The sequence below is a fragment of the Notolepis coatsorum genome, assembly GCF_963971535.1.
Source record: "Notolepis coatsorum genome assembly, chromosome: 16".
Taxonomy (NCBI): domain Eukaryota; kingdom Metazoa; phylum Chordata; class Actinopteri; order Aulopiformes; family Paralepididae; genus Notolepis; species Notolepis coatsorum.
This window is the reverse complement of record NC_140180.1, coordinates 72394928-72421061: the sequence shown is the minus strand read 5'-3', so window position 1 is coordinate 72421061 and position 26134 is coordinate 72394928. Positions and strand designations below refer to the sequence as shown.

At 43.3% G+C, this 26134-nt stretch overlaps 1 protein-coding gene across 1 annotated transcript in view; it reads left to right on the top strand.

The window, feature by feature from the left end:
* Positions 1–25798, top strand: part of rps6kal (ribosomal protein S6 kinase a, like) — a 38089-nt gene extending 12291 nt beyond the window's left edge. The window contains exons 9-22 of the mRNA XM_084332271.1: positions 818–960; positions 1622–1692; positions 3834–3922; positions 4490–4554; positions 9153–9255; positions 9966–10090; positions 14821–14943; positions 16558–16647; positions 18262–18420; positions 18744–18905; positions 19407–19483; positions 19871–19988; positions 22690–22830; positions 23425–25798. Of these exons, the coding sequence (XP_084188397.1) occupies positions 818–960; positions 1622–1692; positions 3834–3922; positions 4490–4554; positions 9153–9255; positions 9966–10090; positions 14821–14943; positions 16558–16647; positions 18262–18420; positions 18744–18905; positions 19407–19483; positions 19871–19988; positions 22690–22830; positions 23425–23550 (1592 nt within the window). The 3' untranslated portion in view covers positions 23551–25798. The remainder of the gene's footprint in view (positions 1–817; positions 961–1621; positions 1693–3833; positions 3923–4489; positions 4555–9152; positions 9256–9965; positions 10091–14820; positions 14944–16557; positions 16648–18261; positions 18421–18743; positions 18906–19406; positions 19484–19870; positions 19989–22689; positions 22831–23424) is intronic.
* Positions 25799–26134: the final 336 nt, after the last annotated feature.

The following is a 26134-nucleotide window of genomic DNA, read 5'->3' as shown; positions in this document are numbered from 1 at the left end:
TCCCTGGACACGCTACTATTTCCAAATCAAATGCATATGATGGGTATTATGTTTCATCATGAATGCATGAAAGGGGGGGGGGTCGTTTCTGATTAATTGATGCCAATAAAGGCACTCGTTATTACCACAACACACGCCGATCAGGGGGATGGGTATGAAAATCATGCACGATCAAGCTGAAATTTACGTCAGATTGTCCTTACCTGTGGTCGGTGGTATTCCAAAAAGAATATTCCAATTATTTGATCGCTATCTGGTACATCCTATGTCCATCTGGTCCACGACATAACCCACAACAACATATGGATTGGGGATCCCGAAAATGATTCAATGCGATCGAGTGAAGCCCTAGGTTTCCCATTACTAGAAAAGTGTGCCCGGAGACATTTGAATGTAGCACCCGGTCTGGAACAGGCTTTACTGCACTCTCGATACTGCCTACTAGCAGGATCTGGCCGGTACTGCACCCTTGGAGTCCCAGTATGCCTTTTAATGGAAACATACAGGTCCCTGACATTTAATAGGATATTAAAAAAAAAAAAAAAGAAAAAAAAAAAAAAAAGGGGGGGAAACGATCCAAAAACGTATTTACGTTTATGGCCCTTAACCGTTGCGCCCAATAACATATATAAGTGTTGAAATTGTTAACGCCACTGCGTTAAGATAATTTGAAACAAGGTCTCAATCACATACTACTATGGAATAAGTTTCATCCAGCGCCTTTGCTTCAATCCATGGACAATCTTAGTGCAGCTTTAACATTGTGCATATTTAAGTGTGATACCCCCCCCCCCCCTCCTGTGTTTTTCTTCTGCAGACTTTGGTTTGAGTAAAGAGTCAGTAGATGCTGATAAGAAGGCTTATTCCTTCTGTGGTACGGTGGAGTATATGGCCCCTGAGGTGGTCAACAGGAGAGGACACACACAGAGTGCCGACTGGTGGTCCCTAGGAGTACTTATGGTACACACACACACATACACACACACACACACACACACACACACTACTTCCTTTATTCTTTATTAATAGCACAAAAGCCTTACTGAGCAACTTCCAAACTAACCGTTCATCTTCAACTATTCATTCATTCAATCTTTACTACTGTAATCTCGAAAGATCATTGAGAGCAAGCTCTCACTTACAATGACGTCGAGAGGTTCAATACATAATACAAAAACAATATAGAAACTGAAAAGAAAATCAATTAAACAATTTAAATGAATTAAAAATCTTAACTCTGTGGACCTTAAGTGTAAGCCAATCACCAGTGAGAGTATGATAAGGTCCAGAGTTCCAGTCCAGTAAGGAAGTGATGTAGGGTGGAAGATCATCAATAATGGGTTTATACAGAAACAGATGCCAGTGCAAGTCACGTCTCTACCAGGGAGGACCACCCAACCTTGTCATGCAGGATACAGTGATGGGTGCCATAACTGTCACCGGTGATAAATCTAAGAGCAGAATGATATACAGAGTCCAAAGGAAAGCAAGCAAAGCACATACTGTAAATATTTGTATCTGAATATTAGTTATTTACATAAATGCAATGTGAATGGGTCGAGAGGTTTCTCTTATTTTCTTTCAGTATATTTATACTTTCCCTTTTGCTGTGTGTGTTTAGTTTGAGATGCTGACGGGGACGTTACCATTTCAAGGGAAGGATCGCAACGAAACCATGAACATGATCCTCAAGTGAGTCACTGTGCCGCTCGGCCACACACCAGGCCCACTCCACACCAGGCCCACACCAGGCCCACACCACACCAGGCCCACACCACACCAGGCCCACACCACACCAGGCCCACTCCACACCAGGCCCACACCACACCAGGCCCACACCACACCAGGCCCACACCACACCAGGCCCACACCACACCAGGCCCACTCCACACCAGGCCCACACCACACCAGGCCCACACCACACCAGGCCCACACCACACCAGGCCCACACCACTCCAGGCCCACACCACACCAGGCCCACACCACACCAGGCCCACACCACACCAGGCCCACACCACACCAGGCCCACTCCACACCAGGCCCACACCACACCAGGCCCACACCACACCAGGCCCACACCACTCCAGGCCCACACCACACCAGGCCCACACCACTCCAGGCCCACACCACACCAGGCCCACACCACACCAGGCCCACACCACACCAGGCCCACACCAGGCCCACACCACACCAGGCCCACACCACACCAGGCCCACACCACACCAGGCCCACACCACACCAGGCCCACACCACACCAGGCCCACACCACACCAGGCCCACACCACTCCAGGCCCACACCACACCAGGCCCACACCACACCAGGCCCACACCACACCAGGCCCACACCACACCAGGCCCACACCACACCAGGCCCACACCACTCCAGGCCCACACCACACCAGGCCCACACCACACCATTCATTTTAGAACTACATCGCCTAGTTTGACCATTTGGTCCAAGTATTGTGAGCTATAGGTGTGTCACTGGACCAACCTAATTTGCATAAGGTTGGAACATTTAAACTTTGAAAAGAAGACCAGGAAAACACACTGCAACGCTCCCACAATGCACTGCAACCCCTACTGCAACGCTCCCACAATGCACTGCAACCCCTACTGCAACGCTCCCACAATGCACTGCAACCCCTACCGCAATGCTCCCACAATGCACTGCAACCCCTACCGCAACACTCTCACAATGCACTGCAATCCCTACTGCAACGCTCTCATAATGCACTGCAATCCCTACTGCAAAACTCCCACAATGCACTGCAACCCTGTCACAACGCTACCACAATGCACTGCAACCCTGTCACAACGCTACCACAATGCACTGCAACCCTGTCACAACACTACCACAATGCACTGCAACCCTGTCACAACACTACCACAATGCACTGCAACCCTGTCACAACAATACCACAATGCACTGCAACCCTGTCACAACACTACCACAATGCACTGCAACCCTGTAACAACACTACCACAATGCACTGCAACCCTGTCACAACGCTACCACAATGCACTGCAACCCTGTCACAACGCTACCACAATGCACTGCAACCCTGTCACAACACTACCACAATGCACTGCAACCCTGTAACAACACTACCACAATGCACTGCAACCCTGTCACAACGCTACCACAATGCACTGCAACCCTGTAACAACACTACCACAATGCACTGCAACCCTGTAACAACACTACCACAATGCACTGCAACCCTGTCACAACACTACCACAATGCACTGCAACCCTGTCACAACGCTACCACAATGCACTGCAACCCTGTCACAACGCTACCACAATGCACTGCAACCCTGTCACAACGCTACCACAATGCACTGCAACCCTGTCACAACGCTACCACAATGCACTGCAACCCTGTAACAACGCTACCACAATGCACTGCAACCCTGTAACAACACTACCACAATGCACTGCAACCCTGTAACAACACTACCACGATGCACTGCAACCCTGTAACAACACTACCACAATGCACTGCAACCCTGTAACAACACTACCACAATGCACTGCAACCCTGTAACAACACTACCACAATGCACTGCAACCCTGTAACAACACTACCACGATGCACTGCAACTCTGTAACAACACTACCACAATGCACTGCAACCCTGTAACAACACTACCACGATGCACTGCAACCCTGTAACAACACTACCACAATGCACTGCACGACTGCTTCTCCCAATAAATGAATAGGAAGCATTGAGACACTAAAGCATTCCTTGTTTAAATATGTGTTGGTGCAAGTTGACTAGTATTCTCTCTCTATCTCTCTATCCCTCTCCCTAATCTCTCTCCAGGGCTAAACTGGGAATGCCACAGTTCTTGAGTCTAGAAGCACAGAGTCTGCTGAGGATGCTTTTCAAACGTAACCCCGCTAACAGACTAGGTAAGACGCATGTGTGTTTTTATAAGGTGTTCACTGTTCAGACTACTGAGCTACAAGACGGCCAAGCACTGGGGGCGACAATGACTCAGGAGGTAGAGTGGACGTCCGGTAATCTGAAGGTTCCCGGTTAGATCCCGGCTCCTCCTGTCGAAGTGTCCTTGAACAAGACACTTAGCCCCTAATTGCTCCAGATGAGCAGGTCAGCACCTTGCATGGTTGCCTCCACCGTTGGTGTGTGAATATGAGGCATAAGTGTTTTGGATAAAAGCTGTTCTATAAATGCAGTCCATTCACACAGACACTGAGCGCTGCGGATGTCCAATCAGTGTGATTGGTATGAGATTGCATTTGACACCCAAGGTATAATTTAGACGTCTTTATTAATCAAACAAAGTTTCGATCCATGACTGATCTTTATCAGGTCAATTAAAAAACACCTGTTCATTCATTATATAGACTGGTCACCTGCTACATGACGTCACTCCGGGAGTAGACACAGGTGAAGCTCAAAACAAATCATTGTTGCAATGGTTAATCATTTTAACCCTGTCATGTCTGTCTCTTTAGGGGCCGGAGCTGACGGTGTAGAGGAGATTAAACGACATGCTTTCTTTTCCACAATCGACTGGAATGTGAGTACATCTCTATCGCCCCTTTCTCTCTTTCTCACCATGAACACCCTTCCATTTCTCACTTCTGATGTGACCGTTCACACCTAGCAGAAGGTTGACTGAGTGGCGACCAGCCCTCGGTCTTAACCAGGTCCAAATGTGTTTATTTGTGTGTGTCTGGGCGAGGGGCCAGCTCTCACTGTGTGTGCATAATAGCCCTGCATGAGTGTTTAACAGCCAGCGGGACACTATTGGCCGAGTTGAGAAGGGAAGGGAGGGGTTAATCTGGGAGAGATTTTGGTCACACACACATGCACGCACACACACACACTCACACACACACTCACAAAATCAACACTGCAGTGGGGTTTTATTTCTGCGTGTGCGTGTCATCAACAGAATCTATTAGGAGTGTCTGGAAGAACTGATGCTTCAGTACCAAGTCGATGCCACATTTTAAAGGAGCGTTCTGTTCCCATCTATTTAAAAAACGTCAGTATTAATGAGGTGGTTGAGGAGAGTGATGTGTATAGAATAGATTAAACAAACTACTTCTCTCAATGATCATATTCAAATGTAATCGCTTCATATTTTAGGACAATTTTACAATAATAAGGCCATGACGTTATGACATAACTAACAATAAATCAATGATTGGCAACACAGCCTCTGTACATATGATAATTAGTGTATTGGAGAGACTGAATTAATTGATACCCGACTCAACTATTATGCGGCCTAAGCTACTTGACAAACATAGAACAAGCAACTCAAGAGAGGTTAGTTTCGGTTAGTTTCACCCAATCTGGTCTGGTCATCCTCTAGTCTCTTCTATGTTCTGTATCAACCTTAAATTGTATAGACACATTGTTCATCCTGCCCCTCCTACTGCAAGTTACTATAGAAGGTCATGTGACCAGAGACCCCAATGTCTCCCAACACCCCCACCGGCTGTTTATCCCATAGTGTGGCCTGTCTAACCTCCAGATTTAAATTGAATGTGAGATTCATTGCCCTCATAGGAATGGTTATGGTGAGACCTAGATAATCCACAGGAGGATGCCATTGATTGTAACTCCTTTCTCATAGTGTAAAGAGTGAGCCTGGTCTAAATCTTCTTTGTATCTCTCTAGACCAGGGGTTCTCAAACTTTTTTATACCACGACCCCATTTATTTAGGAATCTTTGACCCCACACTTAATCTATCGCGTAATTTCAACGTGGAATTAAGGAATATCACAATAAAAGCACAAGTTGAACTTGATCATGCATATTTATTAGAACATTTAATTACAGCACTATGTTATCAATACACATTTATAAAACGAGGCATATTTAGCTAAATATGTTACCAAAACATAAAAAAATATATATAATAATATTGATTTAAAAAAAGAAGAAAATGTGCCAATGCGCTGTCACCTACCCACGACCCCACTTTTGGTCGTGACACGTAGTTTGAGAACAGCTGCTCTAGACTCTGATCACAGCTGTTATCTCCGAAATACAACTATTTTCTTGCCCTCACCTCCATAGACCTCCTCACCTCCAGGCCACACATCCCATGCCTTCTTGTTGGTGGTTTCTCAACTCGGGACTAGAGTAAATTCCCCTAAATCAAATTTGGCTACAGATGATTTAATTCTATGGTGGATGTTGGTACACTTCAGAGAGGCAGAGGGAATGACCCTCACTGCTCCATCGTGATACTGCCGCCCATAACATGTTTTCCATTTCCTGTAAGAATCGGTAGAAGTAAAAACATTGACTGTGGTCATACAGTTTCATACAGTTTCTCCAGGATTATCAAACGACATGGTGCTGAGTCGCAACGAGGGGGAGGCAAACGATTATAAATAAAGAAAGCCATTTGCTGTAATTTCCTGCAACCTAAAAACATAATTTCAATAAAATAGCAAACAAGAGTAAATTCCAAATTATTTATTTAAGTACAGTGTATGAGGTTGCACAATACTTTAATGTTGAACACATGCACGCACGCACGCACGCACACACACACACCGTGGAAAAGAGGAACAGAGGACTGAGCAATCACTTATTAGACAATGATGTGTCTGTTCCTAAGCTGGCCCCAAGCTCTCTTTGCAAAATGTATGTATATATATATATATATATATATATACTTATTATTAATATTTTTTTTAACACATGGTGGCGCTTGTGTGTTGTCATGGTGGCGCGGTGCCCCTACACCAGTGAGTGGGAAAGCCCTGTCATAATTCTACATCCCAGCACACTTTAGCAGGATATTGCCAGTGGTTTAATCTTTTAAATGATACATTCGTAAATCAATAATTTATTTGGGGAAAAGCAATACTTTTATACTGCACCTTTCTAAACGCTCTGTGGATGTATTATTTTTAAATGATTAGTCTACATAGAAATGTTATCTATAGCACCTTTTAACCCTTTCACTGCCACACTACAGAAGGTTAACCCTTTACTATCACACTACCGATGGGTAGTAAAGGGTTAACCTTCTGTAGTGCGGCAGTGAAAGGGTTAATATGTCAGGTTATATATATTTCTTTGTATTGTTATAAAGGGGCGGCTCCAAAAAGGTATAGAGGGCAACAACATGAGGGTTAACTTGGCGTTAAAATTGTCTTAATAGAATCTTCTTCGTCACATCTTATACTTCTGCCTTCGAGGTGGAGAAGCAGAGACATATAATCAATGTTGAAATCAAATCAAATGTATTTGTAAATCCCGAAATCACAAGGTAACGCCCCCATGGGCTGAACAAGTCTTCTTTAACTCATTCACCGCCAAAAGCGAGTTAACTCGTTATAGCCCGGCAATCGAATACTGCCATCAACGAGTATACTCATTATTGGATCGTTATTTCTTTCATTCGCTATTTCCATTCATAAACATGCAGGCAGCTGTGTGTTATCACTGGGGATGGGTCTGAGATTGCAAAAGTCCAATACCGCTGCCTAACGCCTTGCGGCCGCTATTGCACTCCACTTGAAATTATGTGGCTTGGTGTCTGGGCCGAGCTGCGGCGTGCGGGCGGGGTCTAAATACTCGGGCAGGGCAAGCAGTTATAACTAATGCATCGACGAGGGTCACCCCCCTGGATTACGTTGGAAACACGATCACGATCAATACTTGGAATGGTGATCAGATAATTTGATTATTCTTTTTGCAGTACATCATAGACAAGGTAAGGGCTATATGTTATCAATCTTGCGTTCATCCGATAATTCTTTCCCTGCGATCGAAGCGTGTGTCTGTGGTGTGTGTGTGGCGTGTTCTGTTGGTTGCGATCAAAGCACGGAGGGGCGGCTTTCCCCCCCCCCCTTTCATGCATCCATGATGAAACATAATACCGATAATCTAGCGTTGAATTCAGATTGATTATTGATCCAGGCGAGGAATGGCACGATTTATAGTGAAATGCAGTAAAACGCTGTTTGGCGGAGTTTCCTGGGATTACACAGAATTACTCTAAAACTATACTCATATTCAATCACCACGGTTTAAAACGGGAATGTATTGATGAAAAGATTATCCGTTTCTTGCATCTTGACCATAAGAAACTCAATGACAATCGACTATATCATTAGATCCATAGCTATAATATTTAATATAGTTTTAGCATGTACCCCCACTTCATTACAGCGCTGGCACACATGGCCATACGCCCACAGCAACCTCTGGTGTCCAATGAGTTAAACAAGTCAAGAAGAAACATCACAATAAATCAAGAACAAAAATCCACCATAAAATCCAAATATGCGACACTCTCAGACATTTCCCAACGAAGGTAAGGAAAAACTCACCAAAAACCTAGCAATAGGAAAAAAGCACCACAGGTGATGTGGAGGACAGACATCTTAGAAGGGCCTTTCAAAGGGGGATCCCCCAACTTGGATGTAATAGGTTTAGGTGTAATAAAACACATACATGCAATAGCAACTGGGGTACATAAGACCATCTTTGAAAGATTGAAATAGAATAGAGCTAAGAACAACAACAAAAGAAAAAGCATAGGGAAACAAGTGCTAGTATGAAAATAGGATAAAGGCTAAATGTCAAGGATTGGAGCTAAAAATATCAGTCTTGAAAAACCAGGTGGAAACGCATCCATCCTGACTTGATCAAGGTGTTTAGACAGGTTTGCGTCGACTCATGTTAGTTGAGGTGTCTGCGTTCTCAGCAGCTATGGTCATTTAAAGTGTTTTAATCACATCAGTGAAATGCCCTGCTGTTTCAGACAGCTGCCTGGCAAGACGCCGCTGTGTAATTCACATGTAGCAATGGCTAGCTGGCCTAGCGCACTGGCTCGCTTGCTCCCAACAGTGTATAAAGAGTCCGGAGCATTTCACATTGATTGTTAATACATCTTTGATCACTTTGAACGGCGAGTTGTGCATCGCATTGCTCATTCCTTCAATCATTCCTCTTCACCATATTAAAGCTGCAGTAGGCAACTTTGGAGAAATTAGCAAGAGTGAGTTTACCTGCCCGGCAGAAATAGAGAGAGCCCATGCACACGCAACAAAGGTTTTTCAAATGGTGAGGTACTCAGTTGTGGAATATCAGTGGCATTGTTATGGACTATTAAACTTATGTTCTTGTGAACTCCTTAGAAACTGTTCAGGAGAGAACTGCAGCCTCCTTTCAAACCTGCCACAGGGAAACCAGATGACACGTTCTGCTTTGACCCAGAGTTCACCGCTAAAACACCTAAAGGTAATAAATGCATACATACACACACACGCGTGCGTGCAATAACCAGAACTGCAACAATTGCTGGTCCAATTAAGCACGAAAAACCATGAACTCAACAACCAAATTCTTCAATAACATTTTTGTAAATTCAGGCTACTCTATTATGGCAAAAAATCATAATCACGATTATTTTGATTGATACTGAAATCACGATTATTAAACACGATGACTCATTGATTTGTGTTATTTTGTGGTACAACCACAATCGTGTAACAAAACGTACACAGTATTTTATCTCGTTCCAAGTCCCAACTCCTCAAAACCAAAGTGTTTCCAGACTGAAGACAGCCTTTCTGTCATCTTCTACTAGTTACCAACGCTGTTTCAAAATAACTGGAGAAACACATCGCTGTGGCTCCCTGCTCCCTACACCAGCTGAAACTGCTGTGTAAGTGGGCGGCACGGTGGCACAGTGGTTAGCACTGCTGCCTCACAGCAAGATGGAACATGGAGTTTGCATGTTCTGCCTGTGTTCACGTGGGTTTCCTCCAGGTACTCGGGTTTCCTCCCACACCATAAAGACATGCATGGTAGGCAGGGACTACAGATGGAAACTAGCTCATTACCTAATTCTGGCACATTTACATTGATGTGGAAACTGAAGTTGTTGATTAATGTGCACTGTCCCTGGGTAAAAAATAAATATACTTAAAGGTTTTGTGTGTGTGTAGACTCTCCAGGTAACCCTGCCAGTGCAAACGCCCACCAGCTCTTCAAAGGCTTCAGCTTTGTTGCTCCAGCACCTCTGGACGACAACAAGAGCTCTCCGCTACTCAGCATTCTGCCTATTGTTCAGGTACACACACACACACACACACACACACACACACACACACACACACCTGACACACACACATGACCTCCCGCATTTCACTGTATGCTTGTATGCCGTGACAAATAAAACTATAAAAACTCTTGACTACACACACACACCTGGTCTTCATTTAGACACATTTAAAACAAATCATCTGTGAGGAATGTCAAATCAAACTACCGTATTATCTGGACTTATATTTTACCTTTTATTTAACCAGGCAAATCGATTAAGAACAATTTTATTTACAATGATGGTCTGGTAAGAGACAACGCCTCTTGAAGGCAAAGGAAGGGGGGGGGGGGGGGCTGAAAAGGAATTCAGGATTAAACATTTCCGACATACAATATATGCTATTAGAATATAAATATACATACAGCAAGCAATATAGCAGTGAGAGGGGCACCATGACAGACAGGGGGTTGGGGATGTTACTGGGTTGAGAAACAGTTGCAGGAATCAGTGAGAATGTTCATCAGAGTGCTTGAATGTTGACTTAGGCATAAAGGTGACCAGTTTGAGAGATTTCTGAAGGTTGTTCCACTGTTCCAGTCCCTGGCAGCAGCAGCGCTGAATGACATTTGACCAAGTGCAAGCTCTTATTTGTTTATTTATGGATCCCCATTAGTCTACACCCATGGGTGAAAGACTATTCTTCCTGGGGTCCGAACACACAACCTACAACATTACAGTACATTACAGTAACAAAAAAACATAAACACCTTAGCCTAAGCACATTCTCAACATCTTTAAAATGTCACAAAAAAACACACAAAGGCTCCAACCACAAATACAATACTAACTAAACTAACAATACTAACTAAATAAATCAGTAACTCCACTGTATTTCACCATTCATAACAGCATCCTTCAACTTTTGAGCATCTTTATCTTCACAGGTATACAATTCCAGTATGCAGCAGCTCTATACATTACGGTTCTCTTAAGTGCATTTGTACTTGGTAGAGGTAGAGTAAAATGAAGACCCACGGCGTGTCTGGTGACATTCAGATCCCACAAAAGGCTGGAGGGCAGTGAATTCTAGCAGAAACGGGGCTACTGTCTCTTTGCCTACATGTCAGATTTGATGATTGCTTAATATCTGAACAAAAGGAGACCTGTTTACCCTTCAACACACATTTCACTGATGCTGGTCATTTGTTTGATAATAATTATGTGGGGCCCCCTCTTGGTGAGCCTCTCAGTTTTCCTTTCAACCTTCTCTACTAGTGTTGTATTTGAAGCATTGCAATCAATCAGCCAGACAGGATACATTGCATCCCTTTCTTCTCATGCTAGCTGCCCCATTAATTACAGAGCAAATAACATGTAACATTTAATTTTTCTTTGGCACACTTTCTCAGGCATAGTTCCTAGTACCTGGGAAAACAGTGGAGATAGAAGTGACCTAAATAACTATTAGTTAAATAACCAACTCAAAGCATTTCTCCTAAATCATTCTGTATTAAGTTCACACAATCTGGTTTCAGAACAAATCATAGCACGATCTCAGCCACTACTTTAGTTGTAAATAATATACTGTAATATCTGCCCTAGATAAAAGAAGACATTGTGCTGCTCTATTTGTAGATCTATCAAAAGCATCGGTAGAGTTGACCATTCTCTTATTTTAAATGGACTACAGTAGGGCTGTCAAAATTGGCCTGACATTCAACTATTTAAAAACGTAAGAAAACAACACTCATAAGATCAACATACCTACCTAATCAAACCATTGGGGACCTGAATGGCGCGTATGTCTCTATTCATTATTCAATATCTAGAGGTTTTACCCTGAGGGATGATTTACGATAAAGTGCTATTAAAAAAACCTGAAGAGTAGGCTACTTACACACAAGAACTTCCAAAATAGCGTTAGCATAAAAAAAGCAGGTTGGCCAGCTGTAGTTTACGTAGCTTGCATACAACTTTGTCTCGAGGTTCCACAAGTTGATCAAAAGCTGAAGTATTTCCAAACAGGGCTTTTAGATTGCTCAAAGTGAACCAACGTTGATTCTTAGAGGATGCCTGTTTGAAACAAAGTGAACCAACGTTGCTCTTAGACCAGGGGTTCTCAAACTTTTTTATACCACGACCCCATTTTATTTAGGTATTTTTTTGGCGACCCCACACTTAACACATTGTCTGCCACGCAGTATGCCCATCTTTGTGCCCAGTCTGCCAGCGCTGTAAGCCTATGGAGATGTTCTGACCTTCTTTGCAGGGCTATAACTTTTTAAATATTATAGCTATATCGACATTACTATGGCCCATTCAACATCGGGTATCTATCATTCCGGATGTGGGAACGTTATATTTTTTCATTCATACATTGTTGTTAATACCGTCATGAATATAAGTATGTTTTTAAGGTTTTCTGCAGTAATTCCTAAAATGCGAGTTATAGGCCCGACGCATATGATAGATTATCGATTGGCGGTTCTTTCCTATACACGCTATATTAAAAAATTTAAATGTATATGATCGGTATACATTATGCTTCATCATTCGTCAAGGGGGGGGGTCTTTATAATTCCTTGATCGTCAGTGACGGCTTTATTTAGTATGGGTTGATACGTTGATCAGACTGATTGCAAACAAAGAAATGGACAATCAAGCTGAAAATAACGTTAGATTCCTCTTACCGTTAGCCGATGAGACTGGAAGAAAAATATTCCAATTATTTGACGTCGATCTGCTAGATCCATTTCCCATTTGTATGACGCAATAAATGCCGAAATATTGATTATTGCGTTTCGAAAGCGATCCCAATGCACTCGATTGTGTATCTAGACCCACGTTACAATATATCTCTGGCGGAGGAATTTCCCTGATGCACCGAGCGCCACTTCCGGTTTGGCGTGGAGTGTAACTCGCCCGAAATCCACCAGGCGGCGGTATTGAGGCGTTGTAATATCAGAACAGGGTCCAGCTGCGTCCTGGAGGGAGGCTGGATGAATTATGAATGCCATGGCGAAAAAATTAAATATTGATCCCAAAAACGAGTTCCCTCGTTGTTGGCGCACAATGCATGGCGGGCAATAACGAGTATACTTGTTGTTGGCGTCCGAAGTGTTAATGTATCGTGTAATTTCAACATGGAATTAAGGCGAGACACTGCAGGTGAATAGTCAAATATACTTTTTTTTGTTGATTTGAGATTTTGTTATATTTTGCTTCCTAAACATGTCTTCTATGAAACTAGTGACAATAAAACGTCAATAACACACATTTAGTTGTTTATTTTACATTTTGCCTTATTGCATCCATAAATGTGCATATATTTAATGGGGAAGTGCCTCATTTGCATATATAAACATAAATTTCAGAAAACTTGCAATATATTTTTTCTTAGTTTATATGTACATAACAAATTGGGAAAGTTTCATAGTGATATCTATTCAAATATGTTTTGCCTATTAGGGGGTACTACACTGTACTACACTGTTTGTAGCCTGTGTGTAGTTCTGTTCAGTTCAATAACATTATTATTATTATTCAGTTATCAGACATGTGTTTAGGTTGTCTATTACTAATGGTTTGATTAGGTATTGTGTTTGTAAATATCTGTTTAAAAAAAAAAGTATGGCATTTTACAATACAGAACTTTGAATGCGTTTTCCCAAAAATTAGTTTTAAGAGTTTTTCCTCATACTCTGAGCCAGAAATCTCCACTTCAGTAGCACTCACATACACCAAAACTTCCAGTTCTATTCATATCTATGTTCTGAAGGTATTTACAGAAGGGTTTGTTGATATCGCATTCATACCCTGATTTATATCACATTTTATTCCTAAAAACATGGCGAAATATGGAATTTTACCATAAAAATTGACTGAATGGAGTATTTTCTGATTTATGGAGTGATAAAAAGAGATATCCAAAATCCCCTCTGTAATAACCTTTGGCTCTAATATGTCAACAAAATGAAACTATCATTTTGAAAATGGCTTTATCCAATGTTCAGATTTCTGTCCTGGAATTATATGCAAATTAGTGCATATTTAAGTAGATTATGCCTCATTTGCATATTTAAACATACAATTTCAGAAAACTTGTAATACAAAAAAGTCTTGTCTTAATATAAGTAATCAACTGGGGAAGTTTCATTGTGATATCTATTAGTTAACTTTTTTACCCTATTCACCTGCAGTGTCTCCCCTTAAGGAATATCAAAATAAAAACACACGTTGTTGAACTTGATCATACATATTTATTAGAACATTTTATTACAGCACTATGTTATCAATACACATTTATAAAACAAGGCATATTTAGCCAAAATATGTTGCCAGAACATGTCACCTACCCACAACAACACTTTGGGTCGCGACCCGTAGTTTGAGAACCGCTGTCTTAGAGGATGCTTGTTTGAAACAAAGTGAACCAACGTTGTTCTTAGAGGATGTTTCTCTGTATGGTAAAGGTGGTGGTGGGGGGGGGGGGTAGTAGCACCACAGACAAACGCATCATTACTAGTATCAAACAGCGCTCCAGGGATCCAGTTTTTCTCTTGTATACAATACTAAAGATGTATCATATTTTATCATAGGTTAGTTATTTTCCTAAAAAAACTACCCGGTGCAAAGTTTTAAGTAAAACACACACACACACACACACACACACACACACACACACACACACACACACACACACACACACACACATGAAGACATCCATAAGTAACAATGGGCGCTCCTCTCTGCTCCAGATACATGGGGGCGCAGCCCAGTTCTCAGACCTATACGACCTGCAGGAGGACATCGGGGTGGGATCTTACTCCATCTGTAAACGCTGTGTACACCGAGTCTCTGCCATGGACTATGCTGTGAAGGTACACACACACACACACGCACATACACATACATAGACACTACATATATAAACAAGATTCATAAGAGAAATCTTGAAAATGACTTTATAACATATAATTATTGTTATATAATATATTGTTATATAAAGCTACTGATAAAACGAATAAACACAACTAATCAAACAAATAAATGGAGGAAAACTACAACTATCCACCACAGACGCATCATTAGCATATTCCTGATAGGAAAAGTGAGTGCCTTGAGAAAGTCCTCATCAAGCTAAACAAAATGGTTTGGGGACTGCGTAGATGGAAGACCCCTTCTTATACATGACTGCTATTAGCCACTTGACAAGGGCAATTACATTTCTGTTCCCCTGAGGAATGAAACATTGTTACATACAGAAATGACCAGCACACAACTTTCATGCATTTAAAAAATGCTGGAGACATTTGTATAAGGTTACAGATCTAACCCCTGCTGTCGGATTAGGCTACAACTGACCAACAGAGGGCATCACAGCCTCATCCGACAGCTGCAGCTATATTTCACAACATCTCCATATATAAGCGTCTGGGCTACTCTTTCAACCGTCATGTAGACTATTCTCTGCTGTTTCTTTTTCAGATTATAGACAAGAGCAAGTCTATTCTCTGCTGTTTCTTTTTCAGATTATAGACGAGAGCAAGACTATTCTCTGCTGTTTCTTTTTCAGATTATAGACTAGAGCAAGACTATTCTCTGCTGTTTCTTTTTCAGATTATAGACGAGAGCAAGACTATTCTCTGCTGTTTCTGCTTCAGATTATAGACATGAGCAAGACTATTCTCTGCCGTTTCTTTTTCAGATTATAGACGAGAGCAAGACTATTTGCTGTTTCTTTTTCAGATTATAGACGAGAGCAAGACTATTCTCTGCTGTTTCTGTTTCAGATTATAGACGAGAGCAAGACTATTCTCTGCTGTTTCTGCTTCAGATTATAGACATGAGCAAGACTATTCTCTGCTGTTTCTGCTTCAGATTATAGACAAGAGCAAGACTATTCTCTGCTGTTTCTTTTTCAGATTATAGACGAGAGCAAGACTATTCTCTGCTGTTTCTGTTTCAGATTATAGACGAGAGCAAGACTATTCTCTGATGTTTCTTTTTCAGATTATAGACGAGAGCAAGACTATATTCTCTGCTGTTTCTGTTTCAGATTATAGACATGAGCAAGACTATTCTCTGCTGTTTCTGTTTCAGATTATAGACAAGAGCAAGACTATTCTCTGCCGTTTCTTTTTCAGATTATAGACTAGAGCAAGACTATTCTCTGCTGTTTCTGTTTCAGATTATAGACAAGAGCAAGACTTCTCTGCCGTTTCTTTTTCAGATTATAGACATGAGCAAGACTATTCTCTGCTGTTTCTGTTTCAGATTATAGACAAGAGCAAGACTTCTCTGCCGTTTCTTTTTCAGATTATAGACATGAGCAAGACTATTCTCTGCTGTTTCTGCTTCAGATTATAGACAAGAGCAAGACTATTCTCTGCTGTTTCTGCTTCAGATTATAGACATGAGCAAGACTATTCTCTGCTGTTTCTGTTTCAGATTATAGACAAGAGCAAGACTATTCTCTGCTGTTTCTGTTTCAGATTATAGACAAGAGCAAGCGGGACCCTTCTGAGGAGATCGAGATCCTGATGCGATACGGACAGCATCCCAACATCATCACGCTCAAAGATGTAAGTAGTGCGTGTGTGTGTCAGGTTTTCCATTCAATTTTGACGGCTATTGTGTCCAAAAAAAAATATATACATATATATATATATATATATATATATATATACCGGTATATATATAACATTGACTGTGGTGAGTGAATATACATTAGTGTCTGGCAGCCTTACTGACTGTATCGCAGAGTACTGCTTTGTCCTGAGACGAGAGGGCAAGTGCATTTTCTGGCAGTGATGTCACCTTCTGGCGACACACAAATTTACAAGTTCAACAATCCCAAAGCCCTCCGTTGAGGTCGGCTACGAGAATGACCAACAGATGTCCCTTTATACTCAATACTCAATTCCCCCACTACTAACGTTAACAATCAATGAAGGGGAACGTTAGGAACACGTTGAGGCGGTACCAGTGGAAAAAACAAGGATGAAGTACAGGACAAGCTAAACTACTATGCTGGCTAATGATGTGAGATTGCCCCGAAGGAGTAGTCTGCCAATAGAGATAGGGACAGAGCGCTCCATGGGCAAGCCCCCCCCCCCCCCCCCCCCCCTACATCAATGAGCTCATACACCCACTCTCCTCCAGCCGGTCACTGCGGTCATCCCATCAGGAGCTCCTGGTGGTGCCCAGGACCAAACTCAAGACAAAAGGGGACCGAGCTTTTGCGGTGACTGCCCCAAGGCTCTGGAGCGCCCTCCCTTTAGATCTGAAAACCGCTCCCTTGGAGCTAATTTTTAAAAGGCAGCTAAAAACCTTGTCTATTCTGGTGTTTTAGCTCATTTTAATGTATTTATTTCTTATTTTTACTGATGTTTTAAAAATGCTGTGAAGCACTATGTGCACTCGTGCTGAGAGGGGCGCTATACAAATAAAGTTTTACTTACTTTACTTAACATAATAACGAAATTATTCACAAAATGGATCACCGGTCAATGTTATTGAAGACTGCTGTGACCGATGAGTACTTATGATGACTTCCCCTACGTTTCCATGCATTTCTTTATGACCGCAGGTGTATTACATGATATGGCCGTTAAATTTTACATTTGGCCGGTAAATTAGAATCTTATCGGCCCAGAAAATTGCTAGCAGAAACCCTGGCGAGTGTGTGAGTGAGGGCTTCACGGCTGTAATGGACCCTTTTACACTTTGTAAACAATGATACATATTTTGTTCTGCATGCATGGCATCAGGACAGCTGAGTGCAATAGTTTAACCGGGTGAGCAGCATCCAATGGGGCATTAAACACTAAAGATAAGGAATAATACCTCAATTAAATGGACTTTGTCAAATGGTGATGGACCTCCAGAGTCATATGCAGTTTATTGAGTGGATAAAAGATGTTAGCAGACTGGACATTTTGGCTTCAAATTGTTTTATTCAGTGGTTTTAGCCCACTACCGAGGTGTGTCTCCTATATGTTGGCCTGGGACAAAACGACAAAACCTTTGTTACCCAAGTGAGCGCGTATCCTTGTGGTGATGTTGACAAAAGAATGCGTCTATAAAGTCTTGTTATGTTCAGAGGTGTTTTATGAGGATATTTGGTATGAGGTTGTGGCCTTTGTGTGTGTGTGCGTGTATGTGTGTGTGTGTGTGTGTGTGTGTGTGTGTGTTAGGTGTACGACGAGGGCAGGTATGTGTATTTAGTGACTGAACTGATGAAGGGAGGAGAGCTGCTGGATAAGATTCTCAGACAGAAGTTCTTCTCTGAGAGAGAGGCCAGCGCTGTTCTCTACACCATCACCAAGACCGTTGACTACCTCCACTGCCAAGGGGTAAATACACTGTGTGCGTGCGTGCGTGCGTGCATAACAATCTCTGTATAGAGCCATCAATTAGGGCTGCTTGTATTCATCATTATTTTGATTAATATTGAAATCATGATTATTAAACACGATTACTCATTGATTTGAGTACATATGATTACTGAATTACCTCCCTCCCCCCTCCTTCCCCCTTTCCTCCCTCCTACCCTCTTCCCTTCCCTCCCTCATCCCTCCCCCCACCCCCCTCTCATCCCTCACCCCCCCACCTTTCCTCCCTCCCTCCCCCTCTCTCCCCTCTCCTCTCTCTCCTCTCATCCCTCCCTCGCTCTCAGGTGGTTCACAGAGACTTGAAGCCCAGTAACATTCTGTACATGGACGACTCGGGGAACCCTGACTCCATCAGGATCTGTGACTTTGGTTTTGCCAAGCAGCTCCGAGGAGGCAACGGCCTGCTCCTCACCCCCTGTTACACAGCCAACTTCGTGGCACCAGAGGTGAGAGAGAGAGAGAGAGAGAGAGAGAGAGAGAGAGAGAGAGGGAGAGAGAGGGAGGGAGAGAGAGGGAGAGGGAGAGAGAGAGGGAGAGGGAGAGGGAGGGAGAGGGAGAGAGAGGGAGAGAGAGAGGGAGAGGGAGAGAGAGAGAGAGACAGAGAGAGAGAGAGAGAGGTATACCTCAGCCTCACAGGAAGCTAGTCTTGTAATTTCAACGTGGAATTAAGGAATATCAAAATAAAAGCACACGTTGTTGAACTTGATCATGCATATTTATTAGAAAATGTAATTACAGCACTATGTTATCAATACACATTTATAAAACGAGATATATTTAGCCAAAATATGTTGCCAGAATTTTTTTTTAATTTCTTTTACCAATTTGGGGTGCGACCCGTAGTTTGAGAACCACTGGTCTAGAGCGTTTACAGTAATCTTTCGGCATTATAGCTTATAATTGTATTGTGATTAGCTATAAACCTGTGTGTGTGTGTGTGTGTCTAGGTACTAATGCGACAAGGTTACGATGCAGCTTGTGACATATGGAGTCTGGGAGTTCTGTTCTATACTATGCTGGCAGGGTGAGTCTTTACTGCATGTGTACTGTGGCCTGTATTAAAGAAACATACCAAGATTATGGGAAATGTGCTCACTGTCTTCTCCAGAGTTAGACAAGAAGATAGATACCAATTTCCTCTGTGTGTTCAGTAGAAAGTTATCTGGCTGCAAGCTAGCCTAGCTTAGCACAAATGAATGGAAGCATATACAGATCAGGGAGAGGTGTTTTTAGACTAGTGGTCCGTATTTGCTTCCATCCGTTGTGCTAAACTAGGCTAGCTTGCAGCCGGATAGCTTTCTACTGAACGCAGGAAATCTATCTATCTTCTTGTCTGACTCTGGAGAAGACTGTAAGCGCATTTCCCATAATGTTGGCGTGTTTCTTTGTTAACCTCCTCCCTCTCTGTCAGGTACACACCGTTTGCCAACGGGCCCAATGACACGCCGGACGAGATTTTGCTCCGGATTGGCTCCGGAAAGTTCTCTCTGACTGGCGGTAACTGGGATACTGTGTCGGACACCTCAAAGGTACATGCTAGGGATGGCCATCGGTTTCCGAATGAGTGATTCATTTATGGTAAATGATTATTTATAATGTATATATGTATATATTATTAATCATTATTATATATAATTATACAAATCAAATAGTTTATGTGACTATCGTTTTGTCTTAAAAAAAAAAAAAAAAAAATGTTCTCTTGTTTTTACCGGCACCTACGCTGTGCAGTGTGTTGAGAGGGGAACCTATGAGCTGTTACACTGCTGAACGACATGCCGGGTACGCCTGAATACTTTCGACAACAAATGTTTGTTTCCGCGTCTCTGATTGGCCAGGTCATTTCTGGTCATGTGACATGCCCAATCGTGGGACCGCAAGTGTCTACACTGGTTAAGCTTAGGCGCTCTTTCGAAGTTGGTTAAGGTTAGAGTTTGTCTTAGAGCATGGCGATAGAACGCCTGCCCTTCTTTTGACGGTTAAGCTTAGCCACTCTTTCGACGTTGGTTAAGGTTAGAGTTTGTCTTGGAGCATGGCGATAGAACGCCAGGTAGTTTTCAGGCTGTTAGACCCGGAAATAGGCGCAGAACTTGCTGTCCCACGATTGGCGCACATGTCACATGACCTGGCCAATCAGAGCGCAAAACTTGCACACGGAAACAAACATTTGTTGTCGAAAGTATTCACGCGCCGGGTACAGGTCGCTAGCTGTTACACTGCTGAACGACATGCCGGGTACAGGTCGCTAGCTGTTACACTGCTGAACGACATGCCGGGTACAGGTCGCTAGCTGTTACACTGCTGAACGACATGCCGGGTACAGGTCGCTAGCTGTTACACTGCTGAACGACATGCCGGGTACAGGTCGCTAGCTGTTACACTGCTGAACGACATGCCGGGTACAGGTCGCTAGCTGTTACACTGCTGAACGACATGCCGGGTACAGGTCGCTAGCTGTTACACTGCTGAACGACATGCTGGGTACAGGTCGCTAGCTGTTACACTGCTGAACGACATGCTGGGTACAGGTCGCTAGCTGTTACACTGCTGAACGACATGCTGGGTACAGGTCGCTAGCTGTTACACTGCTGAACGACATGCCGGGTACAGGTCGCTAGCTGTTACACTGCTGAACGACATGCTGGGTACAGGTCGCTAGCTGTTACACTGCTGAACGACATGCTGGGTACAGGTCGCTAGCTGTTACACTGCTGAACGACATGCTGGGTACAGGTCGCTAGCTGTTACACTGCTGAACGACATGCCGGGTACAGGTCGCTAGCTGTTACACTGCTGAACGACATGCTGGGTACAGGTCGCTAGCTGTTACACTGCTGAACGACATGCTGGGTACAGGTCGCTAGCTGTTACACTGCTGAACGACATGCTGGGTACAGGTCGCTAGCTAGCCCGGTAGCATGACAGTCTGTTAGCAGCTGGGAGAGGCTCCGTCACTACAGTACATTCAAGAACAGGAAAGGAGATGAAAAAAGAGACCGGAGATGTTACATTGTAGCAAAGTTTTGTAACTTTGCCATTTTGCACTGCCGTTAACCTTTGGATTAACCAATTAGACTTTCAAAAATGTGGTCTTGAGACTGGTCTCGTGTCCACAACCGATCTTGGGTACTACAATAATGCATAACAAGATTACGAGTCTGTTCATATGAGCTTCTAAGTTGAGTTTATATTTGTACAGCCCGTTTATCACAGTTGCATCACAATCCAGGCAAAATCCAGAGTGGCAAGCCTCCTTAAAATCGCCGTAAAGATAATCGGCAAATCCATCAACCAAACATTTCTGGACAGGTACACTTCAAATATGTTGGGAATAGCCCATACGATCAAAGAAGATCCCTCTCATGTATTACACACAGAATACCAGCTGCTACCCTCACATAGGCACTTCAGATCACATGTATTACACACAGAATACCAGCTGCTGCCCTCACATAGGCTCTTCAGATCACATGTATTACACACAGAATACCAGCTGCTGCCCTCACATAGGCACTTCAGATCACATGTATTACACACAGAATACCAGCTGCTACCCTCACATAGGCACTTCAGATCACATGTATTACACACAGAATACCAGCTGCTACCCTCACATAGGCACTTCAGATCACATGTATTACACACAGAATACCAGCTGCTACCCTCACATAGGCACTTCAGATCACATGTATTACACACAGAATACCAGCTGCTACCCTCACATAGGCACTTCAGATCACATGTATTACACACAGAATACCAGCTGCTACCCTCACATAGGTGAAAACACTTGGGGAGTTTCAACGCATTTGTTGCACATTCAATAAGCCTAACACGGGACAGTGCAATGTAAAAGGGCTGTGCAATACGAAATAACCTTGGACTTATGAGACTGTGCCACATCAACATGAATAATGTTGGTTGGGAGGGAAGGAAGGGGTTAATCACCTTGTTTTGCTGATGTCTGTATGTCTGTCTCTCTGCTGTAACATGGTTGCCTTGCGTTTTCTTTTTTGTAACGCGGTGTTGTGTGTTCCGGCACAAAACAAATTTCTGTACCAACAGACGATGAAGAATGATCTGATCTTATCTTATCTTTACATGTATCAAAAGGGCTTCACCGGCCCGCATTATGGTGGAACAACAACCCCTGACCTTTGACCCTCACAAAGATAAGGACCTTTCTAATTGTGCGATTCTGTTTGTGTGCTGTGCTGATGTGATGTGTAGGACCTGCTGTCCCACATGCTGCACGTGGACCCTCACAAGCGCTACACGGCGGAGCAGGTTCTGAAACACGCCTGGATCACCTGCAGGGACGCGCTGCCGCACTTCCAGCTCACGCGGCACGACGCACCACACCTGGTCAAGGTGAGCAGGACCGGGACGCTGCGCTTAAAGGGGCACTTCGTCAAAAAAAAAACTCTTTCTCCAGAGTCTCTCTGGATTGTCCGTAGATTTCCCTGTGATAAAACACACACTGCTGTCGCTAGTGACGAGTCTGTTAGGAACGCGGCAACATTATGGGAAATGCGCTTACCGTCTTCGCCAGAGTCGGACCAATTTCCTCTTAAATCTCAGGAACAGCTAGGCTAGTGGTCCGTAACCGCTTCCATTTGTGCTAAGCTAGGCTAGCTTGCAGCTGGATAACTTTCTACTGAACTCACAGAGAGGAAATTGGTATATCTTCTTGTCTGACTCTGGAGAAGAGGCTAAGCGTGTTTCCCATAATGTAGGCGTGTTCCTTCTTAAGCTCAAAATATTTGACACCAATACCTTTGTTGGTGCTTCAACTGCACATTGCAATTAAGATGGGGATGATAGTACGGTCAAGCTCCCATTTATACATTTTTTATTTTTTTAAGATATCAGTTGAATTATGGGGATAATGCTTCTCTTGACGTTGTCTGTTGCCTCTGTTAAGGTTTTCCTGGTCAGCAAACTGATGTTGTTGTTGTTTTCTAGGGAGCCATGGCCGCTACCTACTCAGCATTGAGCCAGAAATCCAACCAACCGGTGCTGGAGCCTGTTGCAGCATCCAGCCTGGCCCAGAGACGCAGCATGAAGAAACTCACCTCCACGGACATGTAGACACACACACACACACACACACAGTTCTACTCCTAACTCTGACCTCACACTTGCTCTCTCACACACATACTTAAGCCACACACACACGCATATCCTGGCCAGTCTGCCCTACTGTGTCCCTCTTTTAATCTATTTATTTAATACACACACACATGCTCTGGACAAGGCTGCATCAGGAGGGACGTCGGCCCAAGAGGAAGGACGCTGACATGACATGCTGCTGCTGCTGCTGGGGAGACTGATAGACTTGTATTTAAATCCCACTGGTCTCCAGATGCACTTGGCCTCCTCCTCCTCCTCCCATCTCTTGCTCTTTCTCTTTTATTTATCCGAGGAAGAAAAACACACCAGCTGATGTTCTCCTTCACTGTGACTGGCTGATTCCAAGCGGCTTCGGTAAACTGTGCCCCTCCGACCACAAACCACCACCACTGCTCTCCTTCCTCTCCCACCCCTCCTCTTCATCTTCATCTTCCTCTCCCGCTCCTTCCTCTCCTGCCCTTCCTCCTCTTCCTCTTTCCCTCAACCCATTCGTTGTCCTTTGCGTGTTGTCTTTCTCTTCTTGCCTCGAGGTGAAGCGACGGTTTCGTTGTGAGAGCGTCGGCCAGATGAGTCTGACTGAGGGGTGCGACTGTACTGTAGGGAGAAGGTCTTGCACATACATACACAACTTAGTCTCACACTCATGCACATACATACACAACTTAGTCTCACACTCATGCACATACATACACAACTTAGTCTCAGACTCGTGCACATACATACACAACTTAGTCTCAAACTCATGCACATACATACACAACGTAGTCTCAAACTCATGCACATACATACACAACTTAGTCTCAAACTCATGCACATACATACACAACGTAGTCTCAAACTCATGCACATACATACACAACTTAGTCTCAAACTCATGCACATACATACACAACTTAGTCTCACACTCATGCACATACATACACAACTTAGTCTCAAACTCATGCACATACATACACAACTTAGTCTCACACTCATGCACATACATACACAACGTAGTCTCAAACTCATGCACATACATACACAACTTAGTCTCACACTCATGCACATACATACACAACTTAGTCTCAAACTCATGCACATACATACACAACTTAGTCTCACACTCATGCACATACATACACAACTTAGTCTCACACTCATGCACATACATACACAACTTAGTCTCAAACTCATGCACATACATACACAACTTAGTCTCAAACTCATGCACATACATACACAACTTAGTCTCACACTCATGCACATACATACACAACTTAGTCTCACACTCATGCACATACATACACAACTTAGTCTCAAACTCATGCACATACATACACAACTTATTCTCAAACTCATGCACATACATACACAACATAGTCTCAGACTCGTGCACATACATACACAACATAGTCTCAGACTCGTGCACATACATACACAACGTAGTCTCAAACTCGTGCACATACATACACAACATAGTCTCAGACTCGTGCACATACATACACAACATAGTCTCAGACTCGTGCACATACATACACAACTTAGTCTCAGACTCGTGCACATACATACACAACTTAGTCTCAAACTCGTGCACATACATACACAACGTAGTCTCAGACTCGTGCACATACATACACAACATAGTCTCAAACTCGTGCACATACATACACAACATAGTCTCAGACTCGTGCACATACATACACAACTTAGTCTCAAACTCATGCACATACATACACAACGTAGTCTCAAACTCATGCACATACATACACAACTTAGTCTCAAACTCATGCACATACATACACAACTTAGTCTCAAACTCATGCACATACATACACAACATAGTCTCAGACTCGTGCACATACATACACAACATAGTCTCAGACTCGTGCACATACATACACAACATAGTCTCAGACTCGTGCACATACATACACAACATAGTCTCAGACTCGTGCACATACATACACAACGTAGGTATGATTCTGCTTCACGCAGGAGTGTGTACAGACCCCCCCTCCATGTCAAAATCATCCGCCAACATTTTCACACACACAAACGCATGTGCACGTGTACAAACACGCACACCTGTCTTTTTCCCTGGAGTGTGTGGTGTGACCCCCTCACTGTGTGGCGCTGCCTATCGAGAGACGAGGCGCTGCCGACGATGAAGGATGGTGCAATGTGATGACATTTGCTACTATTATTACAATGAAGACGGAAGAGCATGTGAGGGAGATGTATGTCCCTGGGGTTGGGGGGGGTTGGCTGGGGGGGCGGGGGTCGGGTCACAGGACGTACCCCACCCCGTCGCACCGGAGAAGCTGAAGCAAAAGAGAAAAAAAAAGATCATTTCCATGGATATCTCTTCAAAAAAGACATTGTGGAAATTGTACCATATTGTATTTATTTCATTTAATTTTTTAAATTCTATTTTTCTTTCAGGTTCTGTATATATTGACATTAAAGATCATTATTGACATGCACCCGCTGTGGCCTGAGCTGTTTTTTTTGTGTTGGGACAGTTTAAGAAAAGAACCATCGGAAGATCGCAGTATGGTGTGTG